Source organism: Mirounga leonina, unplaced genomic scaffold (assembly GCF_011800145.1).
Source record: "Mirounga leonina isolate KUSES-001 unplaced genomic scaffold, KU_Mleo_1.0 Mir_115, whole genome shotgun sequence".
NCBI classification, from domain to species: Eukaryota; Metazoa; Chordata; class Mammalia; order Carnivora; family Phocidae; genus Mirounga; species Mirounga leonina.
Window position 1 is genome coordinate 86,781,250 of NW_023270268.1, and position 17,940 is coordinate 86,799,189.

Here is a 17,940-nt window from a genome sequence, read left to right on the forward strand (position 1 = left end):
GAAGAGCCTCCTCTTCAGCCCCTCTGCTGGGTGTTTCTTTTTCAAAAGATGAGAGGGGCAGAGAAAACAGGCACCAGATAGATAGCTGTGCCCAGGAACAAGATAGCGCCCCCCCCACCCCCACCCCCACCCCGCAGAGAGACAGAGAGCCTTTTTGTTTACTTATTTAATTGAATGGGAATCTTCTGACCTGACCCCAGGGCTTTTTCTCAAGGCCTTTTTTTTTTTTTAAGCCTATAGAATTATTTTTAAAGCAAGGAACACAAGGTCACATCAGAGTCCTTCATCTTCCTCTCCTGCCTGCGTTGGCCTGCTTCCCTCCTTAGCACCCCCAGGCTACCTCAGAGGAGATTCTGTTCCTGGAAGCCTGACCCCAAACTCAGGGGCTCCAGGCCAGCCCCACTCTGGGTCACAGCTCAGTCCCACAAGCCTGCCTTGCTCCCCCAAGGAGGATGCTCAGCTAGACAAAAGCCCACTCTCACAGGGAGGGGAGGATAAAGCGCCTTGTACGTTTTATACTTTTCATTACTAGAGGCTGTTCCAGGGGGATCTGTTTTTAAAAATCAGATAGATCATTGGGTCTCAGGTCTAAACACTTCTTAATGTGTATAGTTTTTCTTAGGGTTGCTCCTTTCAGGGCAAGAGCAAGGAAGGAAATGAAACTCCCCGAGAGCCCTGCACAGTCCCCAATCGAGGGCTGCCTTTTGTTCACACAAACTCATTTGGCTCCTAAACGCCCTCCACCCAGAATCATTACATCCGCAGCAGTGTTTCAAAACATAGCCCAGGGCAGCTGAGCTGAGTAGGCGGCTGCCCTCTGGTGAGATCGAGCCGCCTTCCCTCCATGCCCCCAAGGTTCCTGCCTGCCCCCAAATCTCCCACCTGCTGGCCATCCGGCAGGAAATCCCCCTCAGTTGTTGGATTCCTGGGGTGAAGGCAGTGATATGGAGAGAGAGTGCAGCCGTGGAAAGGAGGATGGGGATCTGGCCCCAGCCCTGCACCTTCCAAACTCCCAGAGCACCTTCTCTGCCCAGCTGGGCCACTTCTCACAACCCAGGGCCATTGGCAGCATCACTGAGCTCTCTTGGAAGCGATAGGCCCCTTGAGGCAGATTCCACAGCATCCTGTGTGTGGTTGATGCTCAGTAAATACATTTTTTCTTATTGTGGCAAAATATGCATAACATAGAAGTTGCCATTTTTCACCGTTTTGAAGTGTACACGTTCTTGGCATTGGGTACATTCACAGTGTTGTACTTCTACCACCACCACCACTTTCTGTTTCATTATCCCAAATAGGAGCTCATTAGGTCAGGACTCCCCGTGCTTCCCTCCCCCCGAGCCTATGCAAACCTCTATTCTGCCTTCTGTCTCTGTGACTTTGCCTCTTGCAGGCACCTCATATAAGTGGACCATATAATATTCTCTTGTGACTGGCTTATCTCACCCAGCATGATGTCTTCCAGGTTCATTCATGTAGCAGGTGTCAGAATTTCCCCCCTTTTTAAGGCCGAGTAACATCCTGTTGTATGTATTAGCCCATTTTGCTTATCCATTCCTCCATCAGTGGATACTTGGGTAGCTTCCACCTTTTGGCTCTTGTGAATAATGCTGCAGTGAACATGGGTGTCCAAAACATCTGTTTGGTTCCTTGCTTTCAGTTCTTTTGTGTGGTCCCTAGCAGTGGAATTGCTGGATTGTATGGTAATCCTATGTGTAAGTTTTTAAGGAGTGGCCAAACCGTTTTCTGCAGTGGCTGAACCGTTTTCTATTCCCAGCAGCAATGCACGAAGGTTCCAATTTCTCTAAGTTCTCACCAACACTTACTTCCCTTTTTCTTTTTCTTTTTTTTTCCTTGATAATAGCCATCCCCATGAGTTTGAAAGTAAACATTTTTTTTTAATTTATAAATTAATACTGGCTGTATTATGGACTTGGAACTGTTCCTGCCCCTATTGGGCCCTGTTCCTGTTATCTGAGGTCAGACTAGTTGGTTGCTATGATCCCTAAGGGCAGGGGTCACTTTCGGAGAGGGATGGGGGCACCAAAGTCAACCCCGGCAATTTCCCAACTTTGGCCAGAATGAATGATGCAAAGCACTGCGGATTCTAGCTAGCGAAGCAGGCTGCATGCCACAAATTAGTTTGGGAAGAGTTGGCTGAGCTTCTCTCTTCTCTGTCCTCATTGGTTTAGTTTGGGTGTGGTTAATTAGCAAAGACCCCAGAAAGAAAGCGCAGGGCTCTTGTCTCCAGCCTGCCACTTAGTTCTGGGTTACTCTGGGCAGGTGACCTCAGTACTGGGTCTTAGCCTTTTCTTCCTAAAATGGGGCAGGAATTCCTATCTTGCCAGCCACTCAGAATGTCAGGATCTAACAGGATAATTTAGCCCGCCTGAAATTATCCTGTAAAAAAAAGTGCTTCCCAGATTGTAAACATGTGGTCTGCCAGGCGACTCTCAGGAAAGTCCTGGGGGCTTTGGTTGACTAATCCCTGGCCTTTCACCCTTTCTACAGGCCTGCTCGAGCCTCTCTGCTGTGTCCCGGCATTCATCGCCTTCCTGGCTGCTACTTCTAATTCATCCTAGCCTTCCCTGGTCCTCTGTCTCCTTCACAGACTCTTCTTCTCCCTCTGATCCAAGGTTCCCCTTAATTCTGTCCTTCATACCCCATCTTCTCATCCTTCCCTCTGACAGTCCCAAATTTTTAACCGCCCGTCAGACATTTCCACTTGGAAGTGATAACATCACCCCTAACTTCATATTTTGAAAGCAGGCTTTTCTTGTCCCTCAAACTCATTCTCCATTCTGCTTCCACTCTTTCTTTATTATTCTTTTCATGACCCATGAAAATCATCTCTGAGAAGCTGATGTAGAGGTCTTCTTGCTCAGTCTTCCTGCTGGTAAGTGCAGTTGTAATCAAACCAAGTCCGGCAGATTCCACAGCCCATGTGACGCACACTGTGTCACTCCTCTTAGGGAGGAGCAGGGCAGTGCCGATGGGCTTGCGGCAGGAGTTTGAAGACCAAGGGACATTATACTGACCGGCCCCATGTCACAGAATAAGCTGGGATGTGATGGAATGAAACCTGGGTTCAGATTGTGTCTCTCTGCCATTGAGCGCATGACCTTGAACACCCACTTAACCTTTTTGCCCCTCAGTGTCCCCGGGTGCCGTGATACCCACTTGACCAGTTGTCATTCTTATTAAATGAGATAAATGCCTGTAAAACTACTTAGCATGTGTTAAGCACTGAATAGATGTTTGTGAAATCTGAATCTAAATGGAGGGAGATGAAAATAAAGGGAGGCTGCTTTCACTCTGTGACATAGGGCCCGCAGGAGCGGGGGATGGTGCCGTGCGGGAGCGGGCTGGGCCCTCTGGGAGGAAATCGCCTCTTTGGATGACACAACATACACCCGGTACACACCCACTCCACAGCGCAGAAACAATGCAAGTTGAAAACCCCCAAATCATGGGGTGGGTGGTGAGGAGTTGACTCTGTAGCAGCTGCTAATTAGGAAATCCGACTCCTGGGCTGTGCTGCATCCCTGATGTTGGTTCACAAACAGATGTTTTGGAACAGGAAGACACTACAGTAGGGGAAGTTGTCAACAACTTGGGGGAAAAAAACAGTCAAAGCAATGGAAGTCTCTTGTTAATTGAATAGCCATTCATGGTACAAGGGAAAGGGATGGCCTGACCCAGGGGGCTGAGTGCAGAGGGAAGGATGGTGCCTCCAGCTCAAAAAACACCCAGGGAATCGGGGTATCTCAACTCCAATGTAAGTCTGGTTGCTGTGGCATGTGAGTGGGCTGGGAGCAATCGCCTCTGGCCATCTGGGGAGAGGGATGAGTGAGGTGAGAGGTGCCAGCCTCCGTTGAGCCTCAGGGTGTCCCCTCCCACTTCAGAGGCTGCCCCTGAGCATCGGGTAGGGCACAGTCTCTTCTCCTCACTCCCCATCTGGCCCAGACTCCGAAGCCTGAGCCATCCCTTCTTTCCATTTCTCCAGGGCCATTTCTCTTCTGCACTAAGCGTCAGAGCAGGTTCCTGGATCGCTTCCCCTGTGTGTGGTAGGTCCCTGCTGACTCCTGTCCACTTTACTCTGAATTTCTCTCCCACTCGGGGTTTACACCTGTGCTGAATAGGGTGTATGTATAATAGGGTGCTGAATTCGGTGTGTTTTCCACACCGAAAACAAAATTCAACCACAGTAGCCCTCAACAACTCAGGGCTTCTGAAAGGATTCATCCTTGGGCCTCGATAAATATTTGAGCATTTGACCCATTGTTGTCCCCAAGCTACCGCGTGGAATCACATAAAGCACTTGTACGTCCACAATCAAAAGAGACCTCGGTGTGGCAGAGCTGGGGGCGGGGGGGCCCTGGCGGGCTGCGTGGTTGGTAAACCCCTTTCTGAAGAATAATTCATAGGCAATAAGAGAAGTGGAGGGACATCCAGAGCTAAACAGGGGGCAGTGGGATACTGTTCTTCTGGAACCCTGGGCCAGTGACATCGGGGGCTTGTCATGCCAGAGGTGGGCCCGGCTCTCACCCTGGGCACCCCCAGCCTCTCCCTGCACTTGCTAGGAGAGCATCAGAGAGCAAAGCCGGAGCAAGGCCCCAGGCTGCGGAGAGTGGCCCGACAGCCACTCAGCCCACCTCCGTCCTTTCACTGGAGGGTTTTGACCTCTGCTGCCACCTCAGCTGCCCAGAGAAGGATTGGGGGACTGAGACATACCTGCCAAGGTCATCTCCAAATCTATTTGTTCAAACTTGACCGAGATCCCCCGAGCAGCTGTCATGGATGCGGCGCGCACGGCGTACCAGGTCCTCTTGGAAGCTCTCCCCTGTGTGTACTGTGTCACAGCCCAGGGTGGCAGGTGCTGTCAGTACCCCCGTTATAGATGAAGATGCCGAGGCCCAGAGGAATTCTGTGTCCTGCCTAAGGTCGCCGAGCATGTACGCGGTAGAACCAGAAGTCTAACGCCGGCAGCCTGACTTCAGCCACGTCTGCGCCTTACCCACAGCTTCTCTTTTGAAGCACCGAATTTCTAGATCCCGGCAGGGAGCTGGAGGCAGGCTCGTTTCCTTTTAGACGACAGGACCCTCCCGTAGAGAACACAGATTCACAAGGTATGGGGAAAGCGAGCAACTTTTTCGTGTTGCCTCCTGTGTTCCTTCAGGAAGAAAGGGAGAGATCCCCAGGTGAAGAGGGACCCTACAGGTAGGCGTTTCTCATCAATCCAGGTGGCCGTGGCACCTGCAACCGAGGGGAGGAGGGGAGAGGTGGCATCCCAAGCCCACAAGTCTCTAAGGTCAACAGGGCCAGCAACTGTGGTGCTGGGTGGCTAGTCCTTCAGCGGGGTAGTCCAGGCCACTCACGTGCGGATGTTTCAGAAATGGCTGGATTCTGAGCAAGTTGCAGGAGCCACCTTTATATTGAAAGTCCACAGGCTTTACCTGCCTCTGGGAGCAGGTTGAGGGACCAAGGAAAGCCCGTTATAACAGACCTGGAGTCCTTTTACCAAGATACCAACCTTTTTGTGGTGGTGGTGGTGGTTCTTTTTCCTGGGAGATGCATTTTTTAAACATATATTTTTAATAACATAAGATCATATGGTATAAGCCATTTTTAAATTTATGTTTTCACTTAACAGTACAGGGCGAGCATAGTACATATCTGTAACTGTATCAGTAATATATTTTGGTCATCCCTTTAAATTTTTGTTGTCTCGTAATTAAGTTAACCAACTTCCTATTGCAAAAATTTAGGTTGTTTCCAATTTTCATTATTATAAACAGTGCTGTGGTAAACTTCCCTGTGCCTGAAACTTTGCGCACATCCTTAATAATTTCCTTGGGATTAATTTCCAGAAATGGAATTCCTGGGTAGAAATATATGCCTATTTTTAAGGCTTTTGCAGTGGATTGCTAAATGTCTCACCAGAGAGAATGTGCCAGTTACCTTCTTACCAGGGCTGTGTGGGAGTGCCTGTCTTGTATGCCTGCAATGACGCAGCATCTTATCATTTTTTGAGTCTTTGCCGATTCGATAGGCAAAAATAAATATGCAAAAAGTTTAAAAAGTCTTTTCTAGTTTGGATTTGGATTTTCTTTCTTCCCAACAATACTGTCATGTATTTACTCTCCAATTATACATTTTCTTTTGTGAATCACATATTCTTGTTCTTTGTCTGTGAGATGTCCATCTTAGGAATTTGAAAAACTTCTTTGTGTATTAAGAATGCCAAACTTTTATCATGCACTGCAGACATTTACCCTGGCTTGTTATCCAACGTCTTTAAATGTAAATTTTTATTTTTTATCAAACTTATACATAGTTTAAAGATCAAATGTGTTTTATAAGGCTATTATAAAAACTCTGACCACTCCTTCCATTATCATTTTCTGCTTCCCAGAATCAACCACTTTCAACCCCTATAACAGCTTCTTTTAGTAATCATGTCCATACCTCTAAATAACATGCTTATGTTGCTATTTACTGAGTTGTCGTTTTGTTTTTTGGCGTTATTTATTGGTTTCTCTCAATGGAAATCTCATATTGAAAGCTCTACAAGTTGGAAGTGATACACCCTCTTTCTGTTCTTTCGGGTCAGTTTGAGGAACATGAAAAGGCGTTTCTGATGCAATTTAAAGTCACTCTTCAACACAACATGATTCTGATTATCCCCTCCTGACTTATGTGCTATTATTCTCCAGGATTTGCTCTACCTTGTTTTATTAATCCCACAAATGAGAAATCATTTTATACATTCAGTGTTGCTTTGGGTTTATGTACATATTTACCATTTCCTTTGCTCATTATACCTTCTTGCCTCTTCTGGCTTTCATCTAGGATTGTTTTTCTTCTGCTTGAAATAAATTCTCCATAATTTCCTTTAGTGGAGGTGGTTGTTAAACTGAAATTTGACTGAAAATGTTTCTGTTTTGAAAGCTAGTCTGAAGATATTTTTCAAAGATAGTTTCACTGAGTGTACAATTCTAGTTTTTCCTCTCAGCACATTGAAAATATTTATCCAGGGCGCCTGGGTGGCTCAGTTGGTTAAGCAACTGCCTTCGGCTCAGGTCATGATCCTGGAGTCCCTGGATCGAGTCCCACATCGGGCTTCCTGCTCGGCGGGGAGTCTGCTTCGTCCTCTGACCCTATCCCCTCTCAGGTGTTCTCTCTCTCTCATTCTCTCTCAAATAAATAAATAAAATCTTTAAAAAAAAAAAAAGAAAAGAAAGAAAATATTTATCCACTGTCTTTTGGCTTCCATTGTTGCTGTTGAAAAATCAGCTGTTAGTCTAATTATTGTCTTCTGTAGATGATTTGTCATTTTTTCCCCCCTCTGTTTTGTGTTTTTGTTTTTGTTTTTTAAGTAGGCTCCATACCTAGCATGGAGCCCAACACGGGGCTTGAACTCACAACCCTGAGATGAAGACCTGAGCTGAGATCGAGAGTTGGACACTGAACCGACTGAGCCACCCAGATGCCCCTCCCCTCTGGTTGTTTTTAAGACATACTTTTGTTTGTGGTTTTCTGCAGTTTGACTATGATGTGGGTTTATATTTTTGTTTTATTTAGTCTCCTAAGGATTTGTTGGGCTTCCTTAGTTTACTTGGTTCATTTTTATCCATTCTGGAAAATTCTTAGCCATTACCTCTTTGAATATTGCTATTTCTCTCTTCTCCACCAGGAACTCCAGTTATATATATGTTAGACTTTCTCACTCTATCTTCATTGTCTCTTCATCTCTTTTTCATATTTTCTATCTTTTTATATCATCCGGGCATTCTCTCATGATCTGTCTTGTAATTATTAGTTCTTTTTCAGTCATATCTAATCTGTTGAGTTTCCTAATTTCAGTTATTATAATTTATTCATTTCTAGAATTTCCATTTAGAGTTCTTTCATATCTTTTGGCCATTATTCATAGTCTCTCTCTCATTTTCAGTTTCTTATTCCTTTTCATGTACTTTTATATACTTACATTCTTTTACTGATAATTCCAGTATTTGAAGTCTTTGCTTATCTAGGTTGCTGGCTTTTGCCCATTGATGCCTTTTTTTCCTTATATATTTTGTGCCTTTTGATGGTGATTGATCTCTTATTCCTTAGAATTGTATCAATAAATGATAAAATTGGATTGAAGGTATGTTCATTTAGAGAGCATTCACATTTATTTCTGCCAAGCAGGAAGCACTGTATATCAGAACACTTTTCCTTCCCATTAATGAGGTATATGTGTGTATGTGTGTGCACATACGTGATGTGTATTTGAGATATAATTTACAGACCATAAAATTCACCCTTTTAAAGTATAATTTAGTGGTTTTAGTATATTCACAAAATTCAGGACCAATTTTAAAATATCCTTGGCTTGAGGTTTAGACCACACAGGCATTGTGAATTCATGCTGTACACCCACGTGAGGGCTACCTTTATGGTTACAAATTCTTGAGTGAGATTTACTTTCCTTTACCTAAAACCAAGATCAAAAGACCACTTTTCTCTGCTGTCCCATTCGGCAGGGCATATTTTTTTTTCTATGTGCCTTATAGATATGGTATAGCCCTGGTCCCAGCTTTATACAAGAGTTTCCTTGGGGTGCCTGGGTGGCTCAGTTGCTTAGGCATTTACCTTTGCTTCAGGTCATGATCCCAGGGTTCTGGGATCAAGCCCCACGTTGGGCTCTCTGCTAAGTGGAAAGCCTTCTTCTCCCTCTGCTGCTCCCCCTGCTTGTGTTCTCCCTCCCTGTCAAATAAATAAATCTTTAAAGAAAAAAATAAAATAGTCTTAAAAATTCAAAGAAATTAAAAAAAAAAAGTTTCCTCTCAGACTCTCTCTTTAAGAGTTTTGTCTCCTATCTCCTATATCCTCATGGTAATCAGAACAGAAGTTCAGGGTCACAAAAGTTAAGCAGGTGCCCCAGGGCAGCTGCTGGTTCTGGAATTAGCTCACTTCTCTGAATTCCAGCTCTTGGCTCATGTTTGGTCTTAGAAGATTTGATTCTTTACTTGCCAACTCAGCAATGCATTTAGAAATATTTTTTTAAAAATACATTATTTAGCATATTTAGTTTGTAGTGGCAGTGTTGTTTGGGACAGTGCAAGACTACTGTCTGCCTTTCTCTTTTGTTTATAGTGCACATTTTTTTCTTTCTTCCATCTTTAGCCAACCCTCCAGGGAGACCGCGTGGTTCAGTTCTAACCACGTCTTGTTTTATGTGGCCCTTCTGTTCCTTCTGCGGGCTGTAGTGGAATTCCTTGAGCTGACTAAGGACGTTTCCAGTTCCTTGAAGAAGGGCATGTTGCTGCTTCCTCAGAGACACAGCCATATGAGCCTGAGAGGCTCAACAACAGCCAAATCTCACACTCATCTTAAGCCTATAATAGAGTGAAATTCATTTTCTTCCTCTGCTTGTGTTTTACCAGCTTCAGGGTATGGGTTTTGAGTCCTTTCTACCTCCCCACAATCACTTTTATTCTGACTTCTTTTAAGAGACTAATTTCTCTCATTGTGCCCGAGGAGAGAGAAAGCATCCTCAAACCTTTGCACCTCTCTGGAGGCCAGCTTGACTTGCAGCTCAAATAGGAAGAACAAAGGGAACAAGCTGTATGGGTGGGTCTCTGATCTCCATAACCCGGGAGTCTCAAGTTGAACTTACAGACTTGGCGGCTGCCCCTGGAAACACCCCTCCATATCCCATTGCAAGCTGAATGTGGGCCTGGCCTGTCTGGGGCTGGGCTCCAGAGGAGCCCAAATGCCTGGGCAACTTCCCTCCCCCTTCAGGAAGTTTCTGTTAATTATCAGTTACAGGAAACAGAATAGGAAGCATGAAAACAGCAATTCTCAAGGGATTTGGGGAGAAAAGGGTTCCCTTAGGAAAGTTTGTCAGAATCTCTTATGGAAGATTTTAAAATCATCCCCCCCAGACCCCAATAAGTGAGCCACACTTCTGGTAGGAGGGGACCAGAGTGCGGAAATGCGAGAACCACTGATCTAGAACTGCATTGTCCAGTATTGTAGCCATTAGCCACGGGTGGTTATTGTGCTCTTGAAGTACAGCTAGAATAATACTCTGGATTTTACAGGTGTAATACCAGAAAAAGAAGGCAAAGTATCTCAATAATTTTTATATCAATTACATATTGAAATGCTATTTTAAATATGTCAGGGTATGTAAAATATTTATTAAAATTAATTTCACCTGTAACTTTTTAAAATAAAGTTACATATGTGGCTGGCATTTGTGTCTTACTCTATACATCTCTTAGACAGTGCTGATCTAGAAGATAACTTGTTCCTTTTGGGAAAGTGTGTGTGTATGTGTCTGTGTGATATTTTGAGCCCAAAACGTTGGTTCAGCCTATAGCCTCTACTGGTCAGATGGTTGGCCAACTTTGCCTGACTCATACAGATAGAGGTGACTTCATTCATTCCCACAGAGGTTTCTCAACAGTGCCCACAGCCCCTGATCCTAGGCAGAAAGGAAAATATCATTCCCAGGTGAGGAAAATAAAAATAGGTTTTTAAAGGAACCATGTAATCAGCAATAACTTTAAATGGTCCTTGTCCTCATTGCATTCTCTAGAAACTCGTTATACTCCGTGCCCTCCAATTAGCACATGTATTTCATATTCACTTCCATATTAGTTTAGATATCCAGGCTCTTAGAAGGTTCTTTTGATCTTCAGGAGCTGGCATCCCGGCAGTGGCGGGCTCTGGCTTCCAAGGTGTTTCTGGGTCATGTGCACACGTTGTCAGAGTAGCAAGACAGCCTTCTTGGGTTGGACTCAGGCGTCCCACCTACCTGCTCTGACTCTGAACCCCCTGCCTTGACAAATGGCACTTGACACCACCAATGATTACCTCTGTGCCCAGTTTTCCCACAACTTTTACAGGATCCTGACATTTTTAACCACTGTTCTCTTTGCCACCATCTTGGGCAATATGGCAGAAAATGATCACTTCAAGATATTTTCTGACTAACCTGCATCCATCCCTAATTTATAAATGTCAAACAACAGTCCATACAAGTAAGCACCCTTTCCTTGGCACCCCTGCATGGGACATGACCCCTCCAAACCCAGAGGATTTGCTACAATGCACTTTGTCCTTTCCTCTGGGTGCCGTGAGAGCTCAGGGACCTGGGCAGGGAGCAGGCTGCCTGGTGACTTGGGCAGGGAGCATGACCCCCTGTACCTCCTCTGCCTCCCGTGCAAAGTGGGGAGAATGAGAGCACCTACCTCAACGTTGTGCAAGATTGAACAAATGAGGGCACGCCGAGAGCTTACATCGATCAGTGTTTGGCACACACACACATATATGATGGCCCTTTTTTTTTTTTTTTAAACAAAATGACATCATAGTCAATTCTATTTTGAAACCTGTTGTTTTAATTCGATAATACCTGTAGAATATCTTTATTTTATGTTACAACATTATTTTAATACCTCAGAGTGTCCTTTCATATAGATATACTGCAACTCGTTTAATTGATCGCCTACTATAGATTTTCAGTTTTGTTTGTTCCTTCCTTCCTTTTTTGCTATTATAAACAATGACATCATGAATATCAGTGCAGCTAAATTGTCCACATTCTTGAGTATTTCCTTAGCATGAATATTCAAAGAAAACAGAATCACTGCCTCAAACCTGTTTATATTATAAGGTTTTGATAATATGGCCAAATCCTTCATAGGTGTTCCAGAATTATGCATGTCCCCGCCCCCACCCGCTGCTGGCAAGAGTAGGTGTCAGGGTGGAGAGCTGCTGGCTTTTACCCTCCTACCACACAGAAAACACAGTTCACAACCTTGACGCTTGGAAGTGCTTCCTTCCCTGCGCTCACACCTGACCTGCACCCCCCACACCCCTCCCTGAGCCTGCCCAGACGCCTGAGCTTCAGATGCTTGCCCCTGAGCCCCACACTGGTCTCCTTCTAGTGGTTTTCATCATTTATTCCACTTCCTGTAAAATGCAGTCCTACCTGGTATTTTTGCTTCATAATTTCTCCCACTGCATTGTCAGAATAATTCCCGTGGGAGAAAAAAAGGAAGATGAAATTATTCGACCTGAATCCACTTCTTTACTGATACATCCGCTCCTGGCTTTTCTGAAGGTTTCCTTCTCTTTCAGAAGCCAGCAAGTTCTCACTGATCCATTTTCTTGTGTTTCAGCTGCTGAAACGAACAGTTGGCCAGAAAGTAACACTGAATCCCACACAGAAAACGTCACCTTTGATCAGAACCAAATGGACTTTTCCACAGTGGTCTCCAAGGAGGGTGTGAGGACTCAGACCCCCAGAAAGAACCACACTTCTTCAGATGCTCCAGAAAACTTCACTCCACAAACTGAAGCAGCAGATGCTGGAGGAAGAAACGACTCTTCCGGGAAGACAAATTTCACCATTTCCCCCGTCGGGGCTGAGACAGCAACAGCTCTGACTTCCCAGAGCGTCACCACAGGTGAGTTTGTGCCAGTGATGGCCCGTTTCATGCATGTATGTCCCCTCCTGGAAAACGAAGTTTCTGCATCTCTCTCTTCCCCCAGCCTGAGCCCCGGTGCCCATCCAAGGGTCCTGGGCTGTGGGTCAGACCTGTGGCTTCGACTCCCTCTGTGGCATGCTGTGATTAACTGAGTTAGCCGTGTAGACCAGGTGAGGGTGCAGATTTGCCTGGAGGCCTGAGCAGCCCCATGGAATTGACACTCCGTGGCCAGACTGAATCCCAGCAACACCGGTGACCGTCCCACACACCACAGTCTCAGAGGTACCGGGTCTGGTCCAGCGGGCCGTACAGCTGCGTCTGTGTGCACGTCGGTCCAGTGGTTTCTCCGTCAGTCTACAGAGCTCAGTGGCTTGGCACTTTGTGCAAAAAGGTTTCAAGAAGGGGCTGGGGCTAGATGGGTAAGATTTGACTGAGGAAGGGAAGACAAAGAAAATTGGCACCAATTAGGTACCTACTGCATACCGACACGTCTGTTCCCTCAATTCTCACAGCAAGCCAATGAGGTCACATTATCCTCATTTTAGGAATTTGGAAACTGGAGGTAGGGAAGTTAATTAATCTGAGGTGTCTAGGTCAAACAGCTAATAAGTTTTAGAGTTGGGATTTGAGCCTCTCTGTGCATCTGAGCAAGGTGGGAAGAGTAGCTGAGGAGCGGGATGCACAGACCATGTGAGGAAAGAAGAGAAGCTTGGTCTCTTTGTGGGGTGGGAAGGCCAGCAGCATCCCATGGGGAGGGCATCGGTCACACGTGGAGGAGAGGACAGTTGTGTGGATGGGGTTAGGGGCAGACACTGGGGACTTTGAAAACCAGGCAGTTTAGATTTGGTGTGGTAGGAAGAGTCACCGAAGGTTTTTGAACAAGACGGTGACATGATCAAAGCGAATTTGGGGAAGATTCAGCTGGCAGGCAGGTAGAAGACGTCTGGGGTGGGAGATGGGGCAGAGTCAGGGGGACCACCCAGGCAGATGCCAGGTGCTAAGACCCATGACCTGGTGGCCTCAGGGGCAGAGAGGAAGGGATTGGGAAAGACTCTTCACAAAGGAAAATGGATACGACTTGGTAACAGCCTAAAAGTAGAGAATGAAGCCATCAAAGATGATCCCCTGGTCTCATGAGCTAGTTCCAGGAGGTCGGGCTGAGGGACTCAATTCTATAAAGAGTACAAGACAGTATTTTATGTTCCATTCATGAGTGATGGACAGAGAGCTTAGAACCGCACAGGATGCCGCCTGGGTGTGTTGGTCATGCAGATATTGGAAATTTTGTTTATGTTGACTTCAGGTCAGTTCTGAGACCAGCTTTGTGGAATGTGAGTGACAAGTCATGGTGATTGGAATCGGATCTTTGGTTCCATATCGTCTGATACTTAGCTTCATTATGCCCCTTTTATAATAACTTGACCACTATAAATGCTATCTTTGTTGGGGAGATCTGAACACAGGCTTTGTCTTGGTTTGCGGTCTCTCATTCAGGAGTGAATTTTTCACAGAATGAATAATTGCTCCTCATTTCTCCTCAGAGAGGTCAGAGGTGAGCCCACTACCCATTACTCAGACATTTGGAAGTCTGCTGGTGGAATTGTAATTGTTGCCGTCTGCTTTCAGCTTTGGGAACTCCTCACTTGCCATCCAGCTCAGGGTCTGAAGGAAGAACTGCCCCTTCGCACACGGAGAGCGCAACATCCCGGGGTTCCCTGGCGAGAGGAAAGGGGCTCCCAGAAGAAGTGACCGTGCACAGCCAAGTGGCTGCCACTTGGGTTTTAGGCCAGTCCCGTCTTCCTGCTCTGGAGGTGGGAGAAGGGAAGAGAAACATCTCAAGACCGGCGTTCTCCTGGCTGCCTTTCTCCAGGACACCGTCTTACTCCCCTCCCTCAGAGCCCGCCTCGGGTGAGTGCTCCTATCCAGCATCCCTCGCGGAAGTCATCCAGAATAGAAGTAGGAGATGCGCACAGCTTGCTAGTAACATCCCTGTCACGGGGGCTGAGGGGAAAAGACATTAAGGACAAATGTGAAGTATATGGGGGCAGAAGTACCATCTGTACAATGTATTTTCATCCTGAAGTCCATCTTTATAATGTGTTTTCTTTAACTGCGTAAAGAGGAACATAAGAGTTGGTCTGGTGGCTGCTCTAGGCCCTTTGTGTCCACCATCCTCTGCTTGTCCCCCCTCGTGCACAAAGTGCACAAAGTGTTGTTGGTGTGTCTCCTTGCACAAGAGGCCATGCTCTGGGGTGAGTGAAGTGGTGAGTGTTGTGTCATTTGATTAGGAGTTAGATTTGTGTTTCTTCATCATTGCAAAATCGTTTCTTGCGATGGCAAAGATAGCATAGATAGGCATTTTTCTAGGTATCATTAAAAAAAACAACAAACCCACAGTGCCAGTGTTTGCAAGGCTGCAGCGGTGGGGGACTCGCCTCTCTGCCTCTTCAGCATCTAGTCATCAGCTAAGGCCCCACACAGGCATTCCGTTCCAGCAAGCCCGTTCTCAGCCCTCCAAGCCTCCGTGCCATCCACCCCATCACCCTAGGGTATCCAGCACCTGCCTACCCAGAGGGACTGTGATCCTCTCGAGGACACAGGCTGTGTCTATCACTTCTCTCAGGTTCCCTGCCATCCCAGAACAAGGTACAGTTGGTAGGTAATGGGGATTAGCATGTGCCCCAATATCACAAGGCTCCTCCAGCCGCAGGCCAAAGAGAATGCTGGAAATTCTGCCGGCCTTTTCTCTTCTCTGAGGTTTTATTCAGAGTCTGTGCATGCTGTGTGTGTTTTCATCCACATGCCTGAGGAAGCAGGACAGAGAAGGCTGGAAATAGAGGTTAGGTTGCTTCCGAAATTGTCATTTCCAAATTTTCATAGGTCAGGGGATTTAGGGATACTTTGAATGACCAGAGGTTTGGGTTTATGTCACCAAAGTATGAACCTGGATGTCCTTTTTGGAATGCCTATTTAAAGCAGCCAATTCCTCCTTTATGTACTCTGTATACAGTTTCTGCTGACTAGGTATGTATATAATTTATGATTCATGTTTTTGGAGATTCCTTTTAAGATTATTCTTAAACATTGGTTAGATTGGATAAAAGCTATGAGCCTATTTCTAGCTTCAAAGTTCTGTGGTTCAGTGATTTACAACCAACTTTACTAAATGGTAGAAAGGAAGCATTTTCTAGGAAGCTACACTTTGATTCTGGTCAAGGTCATTTAATATTTATAATTTAAACTCAACCCACTACTGTGGTTTGTATTTTGAAAATCAGCCTATGTTTCTAACTTTACTGGACTTGGCTCTGTTGTCACGTAGATTTTTCAACATTAAAAAAATTAGTTGGCCCTCAAGTTCCTTGAGCATTTGTCCTTTTAGAACCTTATACTTATACTTTTAGTTTTTGAAGAGTTCTGCCATATCTTTCCTACTCCTTGAATCTTTCACTGAGCATTTCTCTTCCTTTTTACTGACCTGGGTATTCTGTGCTAGGTCGAGGCCCACCTCCCTCATGTGAGGCCTGGCTAGCCAGGAGTTAGGCGCTTCCAAAAACTAGATGCTAGGGCTCAAGGTGCTGCTAAATGAGGGAATGTTAAATGACCCATCTGGGTCTAGCCTGCCAGCCTGCCCCCTCCCTGCAGAGACCTGAAGTCACATGGGAAACACAGTTCTGCTTTTACTTTTAAAGCTGGGCTAGTAACTGCTCACCTGCTATAACCAGAGCTCTGGTATACCTCCTACCTGCCCTTTTTTTTTTTTTTTTAAGATTTTATTTATTTATTTGAGAGAGAGAGAGCACAAGAGGGGGGAGCGGGAGAGGGAGAAGCAGACTCCCTGCTGAGCAGGGAGCCCGATGCGGGACTCGATCCCGGGACTCCAGGATCATGACCTGAGCCGAAGGCAGTCGCTTAACGGACTGAGCCACCCAGGCGCCCCCTACCCACCCTTCAAATCTAGATCCCGAGACCTTACTATCTCTGCCTGAGCCTGACAGCGAGCACTGAGAGCCGGCAGCCCTTGCCCCAGGCAGACCTGGAGGCGCCTTGCCCAGCTCGCACTCCATAGAAGGGAAGCAAAGAGGGGGGTGTGGGGGGGCGCCTATTGACACTTGGCTACTCCATCCACCAGTAAATGTGACCCAGCGCAAGTGCTGCCACTTAGACCAGTCAGATGAGCTGTTCTCCTCTCAAAGTGAGCTTTTGCATGGCCCCCCGGGAGCCTGGCCCGGGAAGGATGGGGCTCCCTAGGAAAAACATGAAAGGATTAGACCAGATGATCCTAAAGATCCTTTCTAGCTCCAGCCTCTGTTACTCTAAACACATCCAGCCTTGGTATTCTGTGCTCCTGTCCCTCCTCACTACTACAAAGAAACAGGCATGCAGCACAACCTCATCTGAGGCCTGGCTAGCCAGGCTTTCCCTGCTCCCCAAAATAAATTATATGCCAGGAACGTATGCCTTAAAGCAGGTATAGGGCCAGCCTGCTAAATCAGATTTTTAAAAAAGAGATCAGAAGCCATTTGAAATGATTTTTCTTGCTGCTTTATGTCTTTCTGTCCTTTCCATGTGTTCTGTTAGGACCATGTCCTATTTGATCATTGGGGGAAAAATAAAGCAACTAACAGGGAAAAAGTTCTCTTTTGAAGGCAGAAAGAGATATGTATATGTTGAATTGTGTGAGAATGGCTTCAGTTGAGCACTAAATTTAGTCCTGAGCTTCCTGGAAACCAGGGCACAAAGGGAAACTGGGTGGGGCGTGAGACCATTGTCAGATAAAGTAAGCATACGATTTCATCCATAGGCATGAGTGTGTTGTGGGCCGTGAATTCTAAGACGACTGTTTACGTAAGGAATGTTGAGAATCGTAGTAGAAAATGCCGCCAAATGCTCTTTTGAGGATATTGTGCTAATGTTCTTTAAAAGGCGATATTTTATATAGACTCTCAGTAGGAGCTCAGGGTGTAATAATGGATCTCAACTCATGAAAGTATTTCTACGGATAGCGGAGCCAATGTGGTCCAGGTAAATTGCTTTGTGGTGATTTCACTTTGTAAAGGAAGAGAGGATAAATAACTGGGGAGATTGTAGATTTAGCATATTCTTTCTCAACTATCAGCTGTTTCAAGTAGATTTTTGGCAGGTTCTGGACAGCATTCAAGCCAAGGTTGAGCATTTGCTGCATGCCTGAGGTTCCAGCATTTTGTGTTGAGATTGGAGAGTGACCCATATACTTTTACCAGATGGGTGGGCATTCTTCCTACCTCCTGTTACAAAGATTAGGGAACTTGGCTTGTTTCTGCTCCCAAATGGATGGTCTTCCCATTTTTGAATGGGGACTTCAAGGGTAGAAATGAGCAAGGGATGGCAGTTATTAAACAACCAGTATTGCTGGCCTGTTGATTAGAAACATGGTAAATTTCCCCCTAGATATTCAGCAGGGAGAATA

The 17,940-nt window shown here is 45.8% G+C and overlaps 1 protein-coding gene across 4 annotated transcripts in view; it reads left to right on the top strand.

The window, feature by feature from the left end:
• The first annotated feature begins 983 nt into the window (after positions 1-983).
• Positions 984-17,940, top strand: part of HEG1 (heart development protein with EGF like domains 1) — a 66,256-nt gene continuing 49,299 nt past the window's right edge. For 2 of the 4 annotated variants that reach the window (XM_034999983.1, XM_034999984.1), the window contains exons 1-2: positions 10,175-12,470; positions 14,118-14,399. In XM_034999983.1, the coding sequence (XP_034855874.1) occupies positions 11,912-12,470; positions 14,118-14,399 (841 nt within the window). In that variant the 5' untranslated portion in view covers positions 10,175-11,911. Of the gene's footprint in view, positions 2,897-10,174; positions 12,471-14,117; positions 14,400-17,940 lie in introns of those variants that run through there. The other 2 variants (XM_034999986.1, XM_034999985.1) reach the window with 2 other exon arrangements.